This window comes from Botryllus schlosseri, chromosome 8 (genome assembly GCF_051294905.1).
Source record: "Botryllus schlosseri isolate E-star chromosome 8, Bs_hap1, whole genome shotgun sequence".
NCBI lineage: Eukaryota > Metazoa > Chordata > Ascidiacea > Stolidobranchia > Styelidae > Botryllus > Botryllus schlosseri.
In genome coordinates this window covers 17935406-17951254 of record NC_137243.1, presented here as the reverse complement: position 1 = coordinate 17951254, position 15849 = coordinate 17935406, and the positions used below count along the sequence as shown (strand labels likewise).

The 15849-nt window shown below is 39.9% G+C and overlaps 1 protein-coding gene and 1 long non-coding RNA gene across 2 annotated transcripts; one reads left to right on the top strand and one right to left on the bottom strand.

Annotated features, from left to right (window-relative positions):
• The first annotated feature begins 958 nt into the window (after positions 1 to 958).
• Positions 959 to 4907, top strand: LOC145444028 (uncharacterized). The gene is made up of 6 exons (XM_080321930.1): positions 959 to 2318; positions 2612 to 2686; positions 2759 to 2809; positions 2875 to 2949; positions 3199 to 3249; positions 4396 to 4907. Exons 1-6 carry the CDS (start codon positions 1994 to 1996, stop codon positions 4641 to 4643), a joined length of 825 nt encoding a protein of 274 aa, XP_080178056.1. The 5' UTR covers positions 959 to 1993; the 3' UTR covers positions 4644 to 4907.
• Positions 4908 to 6024: 1117 nt separating this feature from the next.
• Positions 6025 to 8337, bottom strand: LOC145444029 (uncharacterized). Its single transcript, XR_013916590.1, has 2 exons — positions 6205 to 8337; positions 6025 to 6143 (listed from the first exon to the last, which is right to left on the bottom strand). It is a non-coding gene; the product is annotated as an uncharacterized LOC145444029 (long non-coding RNA).
• Between the last annotated feature and the right edge of the window lie 7512 nt (positions 8338 to 15849).

Genomic DNA, 15849 nt, shown 5'->3' with positions numbered 1-15849 from the left:
TGATCACGTCAAAATAAATTATTTTTTGCCTTTGGAGAGACGATTCCACTCTGGGATTAGGGTGTCTCGATAACACGGTTGAAGGATCCCAAGATTACGAGATCTACCACGAGCCACGACACGTTTAAATTTCCTTTTTGATACTGTTCATTCATACTAAATGCATTTCTAATGCGAAGGTGTTCTAGTGCCAATTCCTCCAAGGGCCGAGTTCACCAAGTGAAGAGCGTCGCGTTATTTCCCGCAATTACGCAATCTGTGATCTAATCACGCCGTGACTGTGTGATCTACGCATGCCCTGACCCCCGTACAACATTGACAACCACTCAAAGTGCCAAGTTCACCGGCAAACATTCCAGTAACCAATCATGGTGACCGGTACCGCTACGAGATCTACCACGGCCGAATTCACCAAGTGCCGAGTTTGTGCGGCCGAATTCACCAAGTGCCGAGTTCACTGGTAATCGGGCAGATACGGAATAATAATAATAAGAACCGGCCTGGTGTAAAATGACCAGTGTAGTCGAACCACCACCATGAACACCACAAACAAACAAATAAACATCTAACATGGAAAAGAAATTACCTTTGCAGCCTTTGACAAACACAGTTACCATTGAAACCAGCAATTAAGGTCTTGTTCGAAAGCAGAATAACAACTGTTTTAGTGGACATATCAAATCAAATGTTGGAAAGTTCATGTAAAATAGCCCAAAATATTATCTTACTGTGACCATATTCCATCAATATGGTCTGGCTAGCCAAATTCTCTGGGCCAACATAATCAAGCTGCGTTTGGTTTCAACGATTAATAATCTTGTCACTGGATTCGAGGTATAATTGCACTCAAATATCAAATTTTGCTCGATTAATCAACATCAAGTTGAAAATGTCCATTCTTGCACCAACTTTTATAAAATCATGAATCAGTGTTCTACAGGAATGTATCTATGGGCCGTATGCACCAACGTGTTTTGAACCCAAACTGGAGCTCAAACAGGGGTTCAGGAGATATTTCCAAAGCACCATCACCGAAACGTCAATGATCTAGTGTTCACTGGCGCCGAATTTGATCGAAAAGTAAACAACCTCTCGAGGTTGTTTAAACGTAGTTCAGTGCTTTGGCTTGGTCATCGCGGATCGTGGTCTCCTGTTTCTCGCGACTAGTTGACTGTAAATTGGTTCATGTTGAAGACTTAGGTGCGCAAGTTTTCTATATTTCCGTGAATTAGCAGACTTTCTAAGCTGTAGGAATATATTTTATGTATATCCTAACCCAGAAGTAGAGTTTCACCAATGCAAGGCTGAATGGCTTACAGTTTACTGTTAGCGGATCGGTATACCGGTATTAGCGAGTAGCGGTAAATCAGGAAATCCATATGACTGCCTCATGGCACGGTAATGAAGTTACACTGAAGTTTCGAGATCAAGACTTCCGAGTCACAAATAAATGAAAATTATGACCAAGTCTGTCGTCTTGTGTACAGTTTTCGAATCAGCCTTTAGGTTGCAATTGATGAGGCTTCTTCCCTATAAAGTTTGAAATATCTCACCATCATTGAAGCTACAACAGTACTGCCGATATTACAGTACATTGTCATAGCTCAAATGACCGGATTGGAATCCCGGCACGTTTAGCGTACCGTAATATATTTGTTGTGCCAAGACGGTTTTCAGTGTCACATCTGTGTGCAGTCGGTAGAATTCTTCATGTGCACGAGACACCAATTCCATATTGGCCAAATGAAAAGCACTAAGCGGCATCATGCTGGTCGCGTTATGTGATGATTTTCTGAATCCTCTTATATGTAACTGTTTTGAGTTTGATATTAAGTACTATAGTGCAGAATTTAGTATGATGGGCCTGTTTGAAAGATAGAACCGAAAAGTTGATTTGCTTGCTAATGGCGTAGGTTGTCGATTCAGGAGTTGCAGCAGAAGTTGTAGGGATTATGCCTCAAATATTAATGCATAGTTTTGTTTTGTTAGAAAAATGACGGATTCAGCTCGAACGAAAAATTTTAGTGAGATTGATAAAGAGACACTTTATAAACTGGTGGAAAAACATAGAGCTGTGCTTTTGAATAAAGATTCCAAAACGCAATCAAACATCGCCAAGAATAAGCACTGGGAAATAGTTTGCGAGGAGTTCAACTCGGAGGCTTCCGAAAAAAGAAATACGAAGCAATTAAAGGCTGCTTGGCACAATATGCAAAATCGCGCCAAGGATAAGTACAGAGTACAAAGGTTTGAGGTACTAAAAACAGGAGGTGGACCGCCCCCGGAACCAGATACTCCAACAAATGAGAAGGTTCATGGTAAGACCTGCAGACATACATATCGTGTATTAACTGTATTGCAACAAACTAAAAATCCATAATCGCAGTTTATTCACTCAAAGATTTACAACTGACAACTGCGAATATGAATGTTTAATTTGTTGCAATATACAAGTCAGTTAGCCTATAGTTATCGGTTTTGTTGATATCGACTCAGAAATCTGGTATCGGTTGTGCTCTTACTGTTCTAGTCGTGCACACTGCATGAAATGCCCATAAGTGTACATTGTGTAATAGCAGCATTAGGAAACTTATGATCACTTGTGTTTCAGCTCTGGTGTACAGTCAAATTGCAGCACTCAACAATCCTTTTGATGATGATTCATTGTTGGATGAAACTCAGAGAGGTAGCAAACGATATATATTAGCTGCTACAATACTGTTCTCTCTGTAATTAATAATATTACATAATTTTAAAGATGATAGCCGCGATGCAATACAAGCAATTCATTTTGCGATGAATTCTACTGGTGAAAGACATCTGGTTATTTTTATTTTTAAACTTAATAATTCAAAATTTTTATTCCTCATTTAGGTGCCGGAACCAGTACTCAACAAGAGGTGATTGATCTTGAAGAGTACTGTCCTTCAACAGCAATGAATCAATCAGGTACCGTACCAATGTTGTGACACAGTAACCAGATCTGGGCTGAGTAGGATAAATATATTTTCTGAGATTAGCCAAGTCTTTTATCTTGTGATTACTTTTCCTTAAAGTCATTTATCTTTCACTTAAATTGGAATTGATTTAGTATTAGCCTAGCCTGCTTATGCCTGAGTACGAACAAAACTGTTGACAACGTCGTAGTGTAAACACTCTATTGATTTTCTCCCATCTTGAATGTATTTTTTTTCAAAGATGCCAAGAACAGAGAACATGGAGTCAAAGCTGCCGTTGTGCAAAAAACAAGTAAGGCTCACTGAAAATACTCTCGAACTATTTGAGATCGCACGCTGTGTCCTCTCATGCTTACGGCCCCATTGTAGATATCTGGTGTGTCATCGCTGAATACATCCATTTCAGGCTCAATATCTGCTTCTGTGATAAGGTAGTTGTGCAGACACGCAACGGCAACTATGATGGTTAGACTATTCTCCAATTTAGTTCTGAGTGTTGTAGAAACACATGGAAATCGCCTTTTCAACACCCCGAAGCTGCGCTCTATTTTTGATCTTGTCAATCGATGAGCATTATTATATCTCTGTTCTCCTACCCCCTGCGGGTTTGGTATAGGCGTCATCAACTCTGGTAGGCATGGATACCCCGCATCTCCTAGTAACAGTCCATCCACCCCTTTGATATTCTGACTCAGTAACGAATTCCGATAGATTCGGCTGTCGTGACAGGAGCCTGGCCACCGACAGGAAATAGAGGTGAATTTCATTTCAGAATTGCAAGTCAACATAACATTGATGGAGAATACCCCTTTTCTATTCCTGTATACCTCGGCATTTTCACCTCCTGGAGATATAATTTTAATATGTGTGCCGTCAATTAACCCGATCACATTCGGAAAGCCATGCTCTGAAAAGAAGGCATTTTTTTGTTGTTGCAGCTCCTGTCTTGTTGAAGGGAAGTGCATAAATTGCGATTTCTTTGAAGCTATTGCCCTGGATACTTCCTTGACAATACGGCAAACAGAGGTTTGATGGATCTCCATCAAATCGCCATCAGTTATTTGGAAGTCTCCTGTTGCGAAAAACCTCATGGCAGTTAGAAGCCTGATGTGTGGGGGTATCGGATGATTTCTGTGGCTGCTGAATGACAAATCATCATTCAATATTTCTAATAAATTAATTGCTTGACTTTTGGTGAGCCGGAACCGCTTTCGAAATTTCTCGTCCTCGAATCCTCTGAAGTGGTCACTGTAATCAACCAGTGGTCTTTCAACTGCATCGTTATCGTCTAATAATTCAGCAATGCTCAAATAATCCGCCATGTTCTCATAAAACTGTCTGAATGCTAATGCAAAGCTTATTGGAGATGTTCAATACCACCTATCTATGTATAAGCGATATAGAATTTTGGTAAACTCAATTTTCCCTTGCATTTCAGAGGGAGGTGGAAAGTCAAAAACGCGTGGCGAATTATTGACGATTGCCAGGCGGGAAGAGGCTGCCAAAACTTCGTATTATGAAGTAAAAAAAAGATTTTTGCAAATTAATGACGAGAGAAAGGCAGCATACTTTGCAAAGAAGATGCGATATCTTGATTTGAAGATGAAGTACGATTCCTCAGGCCCACGTGTTAACAATCCATACATGTTTATTATCTATTTTAGGTCGCTGAATGGTGAAAGCTGAAGTATTGGATAGGATATACTTTGCTTGATTTCTTTGTCACAGTGTTTCGTTTTCAAAATATATTTTGCAAGTAAATGAGTTTATCAGGAATTGGGGCTCACCAACAGCCTCATAGCGTTGGTTGGGTTAGGGACAAGACGGTCTCTGACTGCCTTCGTACCTAACTAGGTCTCAACAGAAGTGAAGCAAGTATATTTGAGTTTGATTATAGTTTCATCGCCAGCATAATCATTCAGTAGGGAAGGGGCGGAGAGGTTGATGTCAGCGAACACTGTCACTATCGAGGTGGTTTTGCTTGCAATGGTAATGAAAGGATCAAATTCATTGGTAACAAGAAATTGATCCTTGTGCAAAGTTACACAACTTATTCTAACAAGAGTGCATCATTAAGGCTTTAAAACTTTTCAAGGAACCGTTCAGGTATACATTATACAAGCCTTTCAACTGCTGGCTTCTGGTCGCATCGTAAGTTATGGAAATGTTTGGCACTTGACAAGGGCATCACGTTGATGCTGGTAAGCGCTTTTGACTAAATGATGTTCAAAACTACCGCCGGAAACTCATGAATGTTATCATCATTGAAATAGATAACGCGCTAGCGACCGCTGAGTGACCTGAGTTCCACAAAAACCTTGCTTTGTTTACTATTCGGTCGACCTTGAGTAGCTTTTCAGGGTACGAATTGAGCATCTATTTACTGAACGTCAGCTCGTCTCAATGATCATCAGTTCGTCTGAACGGCGTTTAAATATTGATGGTGCATCGCGAGATATTTTGAACTGATGTTTAGTTTGAGTTATGTTCGAGCGAACAGACGATCAGACTTGAACGTGTTCAATGTTGGTGCATACGGCCCTATATGACTTATATACCTAGAAAATTCAAGCATAAATATTATGATATACCGTAGGTATAGTTACCGGTAATTCAGATGTTTGAAGCGAATTATAGTGGTCTAATTTCACTAAATTAGAGCGAAATGCCAGCAATATAATTGTAATCTAATTCGGAAAAACGGTTTAGCTCTAATTCTAACCTGGAAAAGCTGAAACTTTTCTATAGTTGTCTACACCTGTTTTGCAGAAAGTCAAACAGCTCTAGGCGTCATATACTACAGGCAATTCGAAATACCCCATAAGCTATATGCTACTGCATATATACCTTTAACCCGCTACCTCAGTCAGTCACAATTCCTATATATTTACGGCATTTACCATACAGAAAGAGCGAACTATGCCTGGCTGCGACCTGTTGCGCGTCAAATCTTTGTATGGCGCGATGACGTAAAATTTGAATCGCCGAAATATTCTAGAAGTCACGCATCGATAATCATATTCCTAAACGTACAACATACACTGAGCTATATAAACACTGGAGTGCGCAACTTACCGTGACGGCGGAGAAAATTGAAAAACAGCTCTGGCTACCTACTTGCGCACTGGTGCTTATGGTGAACTACTGGGATTTTCCGTGTTTTTACGCTTTTCGAGGGGTTTTCGTCTGGAATAAGTATGTTTTATCACAAAACTAACACAGACCATATTAATGAACTATAGTATACCCTTTCTAATAGGTATGTCAGCCTTGAATGACGCCATGGATTGCATCTGCGACTTCCGTATCCATAGATGGATCTAAAACGGCGAAGACTCGTGTGTAACTTCAAGGGATACTGCATTGCAACGACATTCCGACGCGAATATTTCAACGATTAGCTTCTGACTACATCAAACTCAACGTGAAGCAGTCTTGAGTAGCAGTGATGCTAACTAGGTGTTTTCCCACATAATGTTAAAATTGTACCACTCAATCTTCATTTCCGGCTGGAACTGACTGTCCTAACGACGCAGTTTGGCCTGAAAAAACCGTTTTTGGCTTAGAAACAGGCAACTTTTTACATGAAAAAAACAATATTTTAACGAAATCTGGCCCTATGAAGAATTCCAGTGGTTACAATATGTATTATGGTAGAAATAATTAAAAGATGTTGTAGTACAACGAGAGATACTTCCCTACATTCTTGGGTAGAAAGTGCATGTCCTTACTAAGAAGCTTGTCAAAGACGTTTAACAGCAGCAGTTGTTGGCTGACAACACTCAAGTTGTGCGTACACTGCTGGTGACTCACCGTGTTGTTTTATTCTGACAATGTTGTCTACATCACAATTTTTCATCGTGCGCTTCTTAATGTAAGAATGATGCAATGTCCAAGAAGTCTTTCTTCAGTTAGGATATTGCGGTACGTTGACCATAACACCATGTCTACCTATTTGTTTTATTTGACCGTTTACGATTCACAATGAGCAGACAATTAGCCGTTTACAACGGTAGGCCTATAAAATAGGCTACAAGCTGTAAAATATCAAATGATAAGTACACCGACAGTGCAAAATCTACGATACAAACGAAATGCAGACGTCGAAAAAATTTTGACTTGATGGAAAATTTTGACAAATTTTGACCTAACGCTACAATTTTGACATGTCAAAAAAAAAATGCCCTAATAATTATACATAAATGATTTCCGTAGAAATTCCACCCCCTATTTAAGTGAGGGTCTCGAGACGATTTCATTGGGTCCGTGACAGCTTTTCGACCAAATTGCTACTAAACACGGAAAAGTCAGGCCGCTGGTGAAAATAAATCAAAAATCGTCAGATTATATTTTCATCTGAACAAGACACACACAGATAGGAGGATGCCGAACGACCAGTTGCAGTTTCTCAAACTGGCATCCGCCTTGGCCTAGTGCTCGTCTGCTCGATGTCACAGTTCCTTTCGGTGTTAGTCTCTATTCCGCGGCTCTTTCTTGCTCATTCCATTGTTTCAGAGCTCTTTCCATTCTTTGGACTTTGGAGCAGATCCTTTAATATTTTGAGGGCTTCCAATTTTCTCTCTTGATGCCTCTAATCCATTTGTTCTTTAGAGCATCATTACTTCCAAGGGAAACTGAACACATACCATAGTAATAATCAGGTGTTCTTAAGCATTCCTTCAGCTGCAAACTAATGCATAATACAATCGTCTGTTCATCTATCTGTAAATAGAAAATTTTTCAAAGTGTCAAGCTGGCTTCAAGCAAGTGTTAGATGAAAAATTTTTTCCCTTATAAATGCTAAAATTTCACAGATAAAAAGTAAGTGGATATCGCCGCTTACACTGCATTTCCTCATCCTCGCTATAACTCCTCACAAACTCGATACTGCCTTCAAACGTTTTGTACAGCCATAAGCTTATAAGCACAGCACACCTGACCGACTGATCCCCCCCCCTCGACATTATCTTGGAATCACCTGTACATGGATGTGAAAATGCATATGGATGAAAAATTTGAAAGGATCACCCAGTGATCAGTGATATTAGTTCAGAGTTGTGAATCTTATTTCTATAGCTAACTGCTGTTCTGCCATCTGAGTTATCTCCTGTTTCTATCGTACTTCTTAATCTATTCCCAGAATTCCCGATGTTATAATCTGTAAGTTATAGGAATAAATGGTTTAGTATAAACGCAATATCAAAAGATGGACGGCTGATAACTAACAGTACCTGATTATTAGTCCGTTTTATGAAGGTACAATGCGTAAACCCATAAGCGCCCAGGTAAAATTTCAGACGACTAGGTAGCCAAGGAGACAAAATGGCTACGCTTCAATTGTCTCCGCTGGAGACAACATTGGGAATACGAGATGCGCACCGCTTGACAACATATCACTTTTATTTAGTTATTCTCTGAATAAAACTATTAACCATTCTCGTTGAACATGCGAGATTACCGAAAGAGCGATTATATATATAATGAAGATCATATATATCAGAGGAAAACAAAACTATTCGACCTTAGAGCAACAACACGAATATACAACACCGGTGACATCCTCACGCAATAAAACGAAGGGAGAACATTGTTTTCTAATGGATAGAACGAAGCTACCGCATGAGATCGAACAAAACCGGATAGAATTCATCGTGATTGAATGTACCGACAAAGTCATCCTTTCTACGTATTTTAGTCGTACCCGCGAGAGATAGAAAATTTGCATTATTAGGTTAACTACCGGATATAACGAAGTCTAATGCATGAGATGGAACAACACCGAGTATGAATTTATTCTGATTGAATATAACCACAAGACCATCCTACTACGTATTTTAGACATTCCCTCGACACTTAGAAAATCAGAACCTAATCGAGATGATCCCGGATGATCCTTTTACGGTTTTGTGTTTGCTGGGTATGAGGGGTAGGGTTGTTCAAAAAAACTTTTTTTCCCAAATCTCACTCGCCTATTGACTAAATCGTCAGGTTGTCTAAGAAAACGATGCACACCAAATTTGACTCAATTCCAACCAGTAGAGGCCGTGCAATCTTGAATTTAAATTTTTAATTTATTATTAAAAATTTTAAAAAAAAATTTTTTAAATTTTTCTGTCAGCCCCATGAAATTGTTGAGAAGTCTTCAAGGACGATACAAAACAAATTTGAGTCAATTCCGACTTGTAGAAGCGGAATTATTTGAGTTTTTCGTTGATAATCCCCGGATCAGGGATAATCCGAAAATTATCAATGAAAAACTCGAATAACTGCGCTTCTACAAGTCGGAATTGACTCAAATTTGTTTTGCATCGTCTTTGAAGACGGCTCAACAATTTCATGGGGTGAAAAGAAAAATTTGAAATTTTTTTTTTAATTTTTAACACTAGAACTACCGGAACTTCAAACTACCTAGAACTACCTTGTGGCTTTTTTGACGCATGTTGAATTTTCTTCGAGTAAATGCATTCACCGGAGCAAAAAATCAGCACAAATCTTAACAAACGGCATCAGAACCCATTGTTTATTGCGCTCACAGCTACTTGCAATATTTTACATACACCTTAGTGCAACACTTTTATAACAAATCGCCGTTTTTAGGTGTAACATATAAGTGTTGTTCTGGTGCGCATTTGGTATTTGAGCACGTACTATAAAAATTTGGAGTAGGTTCCAGATCCGCTTTAGCCACATCATCATTCTTGGTTATTGCTGACATATCATAAAGCTTATCAGATAAGATTTGCATAATGCAATCTCGCAACTAATCCTCGATTTGCATATTTTTATAGTATCAGCATTTTGGCAAGTAGAAGATCATTCACATTCTAAGAAAACATGCACAGACCATCGTCGGCTTGTTGGTACCCTCATAGAATACTGCCTTGCAACCTGGCCAATAATATCCCCCTGGTTTTGTTTCGTTACAACATTTACGCGTTACTGGTTTCTTGTTTCTGTTGTTTCTGAAGGAAACATTTACCTCCGGTTGGAGTGAACTCAATATATATGTGTACAACTTCGATCTCTACACTGGCATCTCGCCGTTACGCTTATCAACAAGATGATAGCTTTGAAAAGTCTGGCTACATGAAGCTGCCTGTGCTCCTTCTGGTCCTGGGTGGCTTCAAGCAACTTTTGACAATTGTGTCAACTGGGACTTCGTTTGCTTCTCCAATCGTATACAGCCACATTCACGTAACATTGCTTCAAGATGGATTACATCAGACTCTTCACATCACTATGCTTGGCAAATGTATAGATTATGGAGAAGAGGTGTCCTGTCCTATCCTTGCCTAAATATGAGACGCCCTTGTACAGATACTTGGTAGCAGCAGCGCCCACCATCTGACATTTTACCCCAATTATTTGCTGGCATTTTGACCATGTAATAAACGAAAACAATATTATCTTTATCGAGTCCACACCTTTTTTTACTCCTTATGTCAATAGAAAGCTCATGACTTCCATAAACCTGTTCCTCGAGAGGGCCTGACTAAACATAATGCACCAATGCCCTCAGTCCTCATATGCATTCAATTTACTAGATTCAGCTCACTCTTCCCCCCGAAGATCCATCTCATAGACCGGAGCAAAGGCCCTTTGCCCTTATACAACCCTAGTATATTAGTATGGACAATACAGATGGCGGCTTGGTCCAATGGTACATTACAAATGTCATGTCCTATAACACGCTGAGCTTCAGAAATATAATATTACAGAGCTTTGGCGACTCGGAACGAGGAAGATCCAGGGCCTTCTATTACAAGGGATGTTGTTGCTATCTCAGTTAGACCAAGTCACTATTAACAAAGTTCTGTTGTTACAAACGGCTTTTCTGCGTTTATCAGATGCATAACCACTTTCAGGAATATGAAACTGCGATGCCTGAAGGTAGAAAAAGTGTAATGCGTCAAAAAAGCCACTCGGTAGTTCTAGGTAGTTCTGTGTATAACTTTTTTATTTGTACTAGATGCGTGATGAAAATCATAGGTAAGGTGGTCTACATAAAATAAATAAAAGTCAAGAAGTTTCAGCCGAACAGCGTAAGATTTGACTGAATGCCAGCTCTTCAAAAATGAAAATGCGTCAAAAAAGCCGCTTGATCGTTCTAGTGTTAATGATAAATTAAAAATTTCAATTCAAGATTGCACGGCCTCTACTGGTTGGAATTGAGTCAAATTTGGTGTGCATCGTTTTCTTAGACAACTTGACGATTTAGTCATCAGGCGAGTGAGATTGGGGAAAAAAAGTTTTTTTTGAACAACCAATGAGGGGTCTTATGTCGCTTGACGAATGAAGTTGATCGTCTATTCTATTCCGAAATAATCAAGTTAGTGGTTTTTAACAAGACCTCACCCCGTAGAAACTTCAGTAGAATAACTTATAACTCCTCACGTTTACTCAAGTAAATCTAATTTGATAATCAAGTAGGCCTACTGAATCTTAACTTTCCAACGACTACAAATTTAGCTCTAACTTATGGGATTAAATATAATAACTTTTCATGTTGCAGTGTAATTTACAGCATGAGCCAAGTGACTCCATAATTAACACACGATAATTAAATGAATTTCTAGAGATTACAAGATATTCGTGTCATTCTCCTTCGTATATCATAAAAGAATACCTACTGAAGTAGATTTGTAATTATTTGCGCTGTGTTTGATTAACTCAATCATGTTGCAGCGTTTTTTAATAGCGAAACTCTTCAACAGCATAAACCAAGTAATTTCATAATAAACACAAGCTAATTGAATGAATTTACATTGAAGTAGTTTGAGCTTACGTTTGTATCACCTTGACAAGTGGCATTATCAGACATGAAAATGATATTATCACCTAACACCAGAAGTTAACACACGTCAATGTGGTTCGGAATTCACGAGAAATTGGTAACTAAGAGAAGTATATTCTTGTATACACAATAACGGAGAGAATCTTTAAAATGTAGTAAGCAGGCCGATGGGTATTCGTTGAGTTGTATTAACATAAAAAATACTCCCGCGCCCCAGGTTGTATATAGTTACAAGTCTAGGAAACCAGAGGTGGTCAGAAACGAAGTACTTCTACTTTTTGAAGTACTTGAAGTAGATTTTGCCTAATAATACTACTTTTTAAGTAGTTATGATTTTAGACTACTTCTACTTCTACTTGACAGTTTTCAGTTTTTTAGGCAGAAATAGGCGTAGAATACTTACTTACATGTGAACCACCAATCCTACTTCTACTTGAGTAGAAATTTCGGCGGTACTTCTACTTCTACTTGAGTAGCGACGATGACTACTTTGACCACCTCTGTAGGAAACGCTGGTAATGTGTGTTCGCTTTTAGCGAAGCGCCTATAGAAAGTAGGCCTATCAGCAGCACGACGTGTCTCTGGAGCCTTAAGCCCGCTGCACACTGACCTCGCGACGCAACATCGCGAGTTGCGCGTTGCGAGTCGTAAGTCGCGAAGCAATGCACGCTGGTCCCGGCAGTGCCCACAAGCGGCAACTACAGCTCTTGCGCGTTCTGCCCGAAGTATCGAAATGGATACACATTGCACAGCTGCCGATAGATCGCATAATGAATATTTCGATGGGTATACATGGGTTTGTCAATGAATAAGATGACGTCTTATATGCACACACTTTTCTATTAACGAACCAATATCATATTTCAATGATGAAAACGCATAATCTGGGTGACCCAGTTGAACGCGCTATTTCCGGTTGCCGATCCAAATTTCTGGAGTTCTAGCTGTAGCCTACTATTTTACACACACCAAGCCTTTCTGTATTCTATTGCCTCAGTGACTGCATCAACTGTCAAGCACTCATACATTAATTTCTCGATATGATAGAGAACAACATTCAAATGCATTATAATTTTATTGTAAATGAATTGAGTCTAAACAATATTCAAATATAACTCTGGGATTCTTTTTCAATCTTCGATTCGCCCTCGGGTATCAAGCATTTAAATCGATCCGTGGGTCAGGTTGATTCATTCTCCATAATGATGCATAGTCCATTTCTGACTTCTATAATATTAGCCACTGCATTTCGTACCGAAGTCTGATAAAGAGGAGAATAGACGAATTCTAACATCAAGAATTACACTGCTGCTACCTAGTCAACAAAAAAGTTTTCAGACGTCGTGTACCGAGATGTACCGGTATCTGAAATATACATCAGTGCATAGGCGCCGAGTTACGGGGTGGCGCAGCCACCCCATGATACATTTATGGGGTGGCGGCCACCCCTTACAATTAGAATAAACGCCTGCCGTCTGCGATTTCAAATCATCAGCGCTGTCAATTAGCGAGTCCGTGATAGCGCGTAAATGCCTACTATTTAGCATTAACAGATACGCGCGCGAATATTTGAATACGTAACTTCGTCTGCGACGACGAACTGGTGATTAATCATGCAGACAATCGAAGCAACCTCGTTTACGACGTCGATTTCGACACGCTGGCGCTGAGAAACACCATCTTCTATCTCGACCAGAGGAGCAAATTCACGTTCTCATCTCTTAATTAAATTGTATTTGCGCCCATATTCGTTTACAAAATAATTCTCGTAGTTCCGTGATAGTCTCTTTAATTGGAGGCTTGGAGCGCGAAATAGGACGTTGTGTATGTGTAATGTGTATGCCTGCGAATTGAAAGTCATTCCGGCGCAAAGTACGCATGATCATCACTTTAACAAAGCTTTTCCAAGCCAAGTTTTATCGGAAAATGCAACAATGCAGCTCAAACCTCGTTACAATGAGAAAACAATCGTCGCGATGTCGGACTTGGAAGTTCCAAGTTGGAACCCCATTTTGCTGTACGCTAGTTGAATAATTACTGATTAGATGCGCGCTTTCTCGTTTGCTATCATCTGTAGGCTACTAATTCTTGTCTGCTTCATACACTCGTATTCCCTAGGTGTCACTTGTCAGTATTTGATTTGTTATTAATAACGCGCATTGTGCAGTTAACGGCGTTGAATGACGTTATCAAATATTGATGCAACACGAGCTTCTCGGTGGCGCAAATTCTGAATTTATTCGATTAGTTCTAACGGGAACCTTCTATGTTCCAATAAGTCGCTGCTGAAGAGATTCGGCGTCCTAAACATAGAAGATATGCGGAAACTAGAAATCGCCAAGTTTATGTATCAGTTTCACTGCGGTCGTTGCCCCGAATATTTCAATGACTTCTTTACCTCTGAATCAAAAGCGCACAAGTACAACACACGCGCGTCCACGTCGTCCAAATATCATATGATCGACCGAAAAGATCATCGCTCTATCAAATATGCCGGACCTGCTGTGTGGAACAGTATCCCGCCGGCCATCCGACAGTCGACGAGCATGTCCACATTCAAGTCGAAATACAAGCAATTACTACTAAATAAATACAGTCCATCCTCAAGATTACCGGACCACGACTGACCTATCGATCTCGCTTCCCATGACATGCCGCCCTATTTCCTGTCGCTTTCTTTTTCTATACTATCTTCTTTACTTTCATTCAGTGTGCATGCCGCCTCTTTACATCGCCTAGGCCAAGGTGGGTGTCCGATTCCATAGACAACTCCTAGTCGCTTCGACATCTTCCTTTCTCTTCATTGTATCGCATTTTTTGTGGTGTATTGAACTGATAAAATTGCTAATAAACCAATGATGATGATGATGATGATAAACTTCATTGCTGGACGGACCCTGTCGAGCTAGTGCAATCATATCGCGGATCGAATTCCAAACCTTAGCGATATGTAAGGTCGCGGCATGCGCCCATATTGCTCTTACTGTATAACACGTGGATAATTAAAAGCGCACCATTTTACGATCAAATTCGACTGGCTGATCGGAGCCTACGCAGGCCGTAGGTCCCGGGCTGATATTAACCAGCGCGTTGTCGGCATTAAAACCCCAGGTGCGTAGCCAGGTAGTTTCTCATTTATAACTAGAAATACCGTCCTTTTGAAATGCCAATTCACTAATTCGTATTATCGATGATGCGTACTGCAAATCAGCGAGAATCATTTGTATGCGAAATGGGTCATCGATATCTCAAGTGCACTACCGGCGGTGGTTTGATTTAGCGCGTCCGCATGTAGGCTCGCTACCGTTGGCAGATACACTTTCTCCAAACAGTAACAATCTCTGACTGTAATATTGTTTGTGTCTATGTATCTTTTTGATTAAAACTTATGCCCGAGTCTGAACAAATTGTGCTCGTTGCCATTGCCGAATCTGGGTATTCAGGTATGACTCTCAGTAATTGTAATTATTGCAGGTTTGCGGCATGTCTGCTATTTCGTTATCAGCGCAATCTTGCCGGCCGATTTTACAGTCCAATAAAATTGATCACTACTACGTATTTCGCACAGCGTAGGCCTACTGAGGCTGATTTCAGCAATCTAACGATCCTTATTAGATGTACAAATTCGACCTGATCTTTAGAAACGTAGATTCGAAACACTATCGCGATTTGACGACCAAATATACGTTCACCTTCTACAAATTGAGGTGCATTATTTGCATTGAGGCGGGCTGCAAGCTGCGTTTGAAGTATTTTGTGAATCATTTTTGTGATAAATATTCTCGGAGGGAGAAGTTGAACTGTGTTTAATTTTGTGTGCCTGCTAGTTGGAATTTATTCCAGTGCCCTTAATATTAATCCAATTATGCTTTGCGAACGTAAATCGGGACATGCAACAATGCAGTCGAAATCGATGTTTTAAATAGCAACCAATTGTCGCGACGCGAGCTACTCAATACTAAGTAAAAACCCACTGTGTTGGCGGTAAGGGATAATTACTGATTGACTGCGCGTGTTTGTAATCATAATTCTTGTCTGTCTTTCTTGTTCTAGAATTGTCGCGCCGCGTTACTGCTCAGTGCTCAGTCCAGCGACAAA

What these genes read in the sequence shown, in the direction of transcription:
- LOC145444028 (XM_080321930.1), top strand. Translation starts at nt 1,994, where the DNA reads ATGACGGATTCAGCTCGAACGAAAAATTTTAGTGAGATTGATAAAGAG. An exon ending in AACAAATGAGAAGGTTCATG is followed by an intron (nt 2,319 to 2,611) that starts GTAAGACCTGCA and finishes CTTGTGTTTCAG; the next exon opens with CTCTGGTGTACAGTCAAATT. An exon ending in TGCCGTTGTGCAAAAAACAA is followed by an intron (nt 3,250 to 4,395) that starts GTAAGGCTCACT and finishes CTTGCATTTCAG; the next exon opens with AGGGAGGTGGAAAGTCAAAA.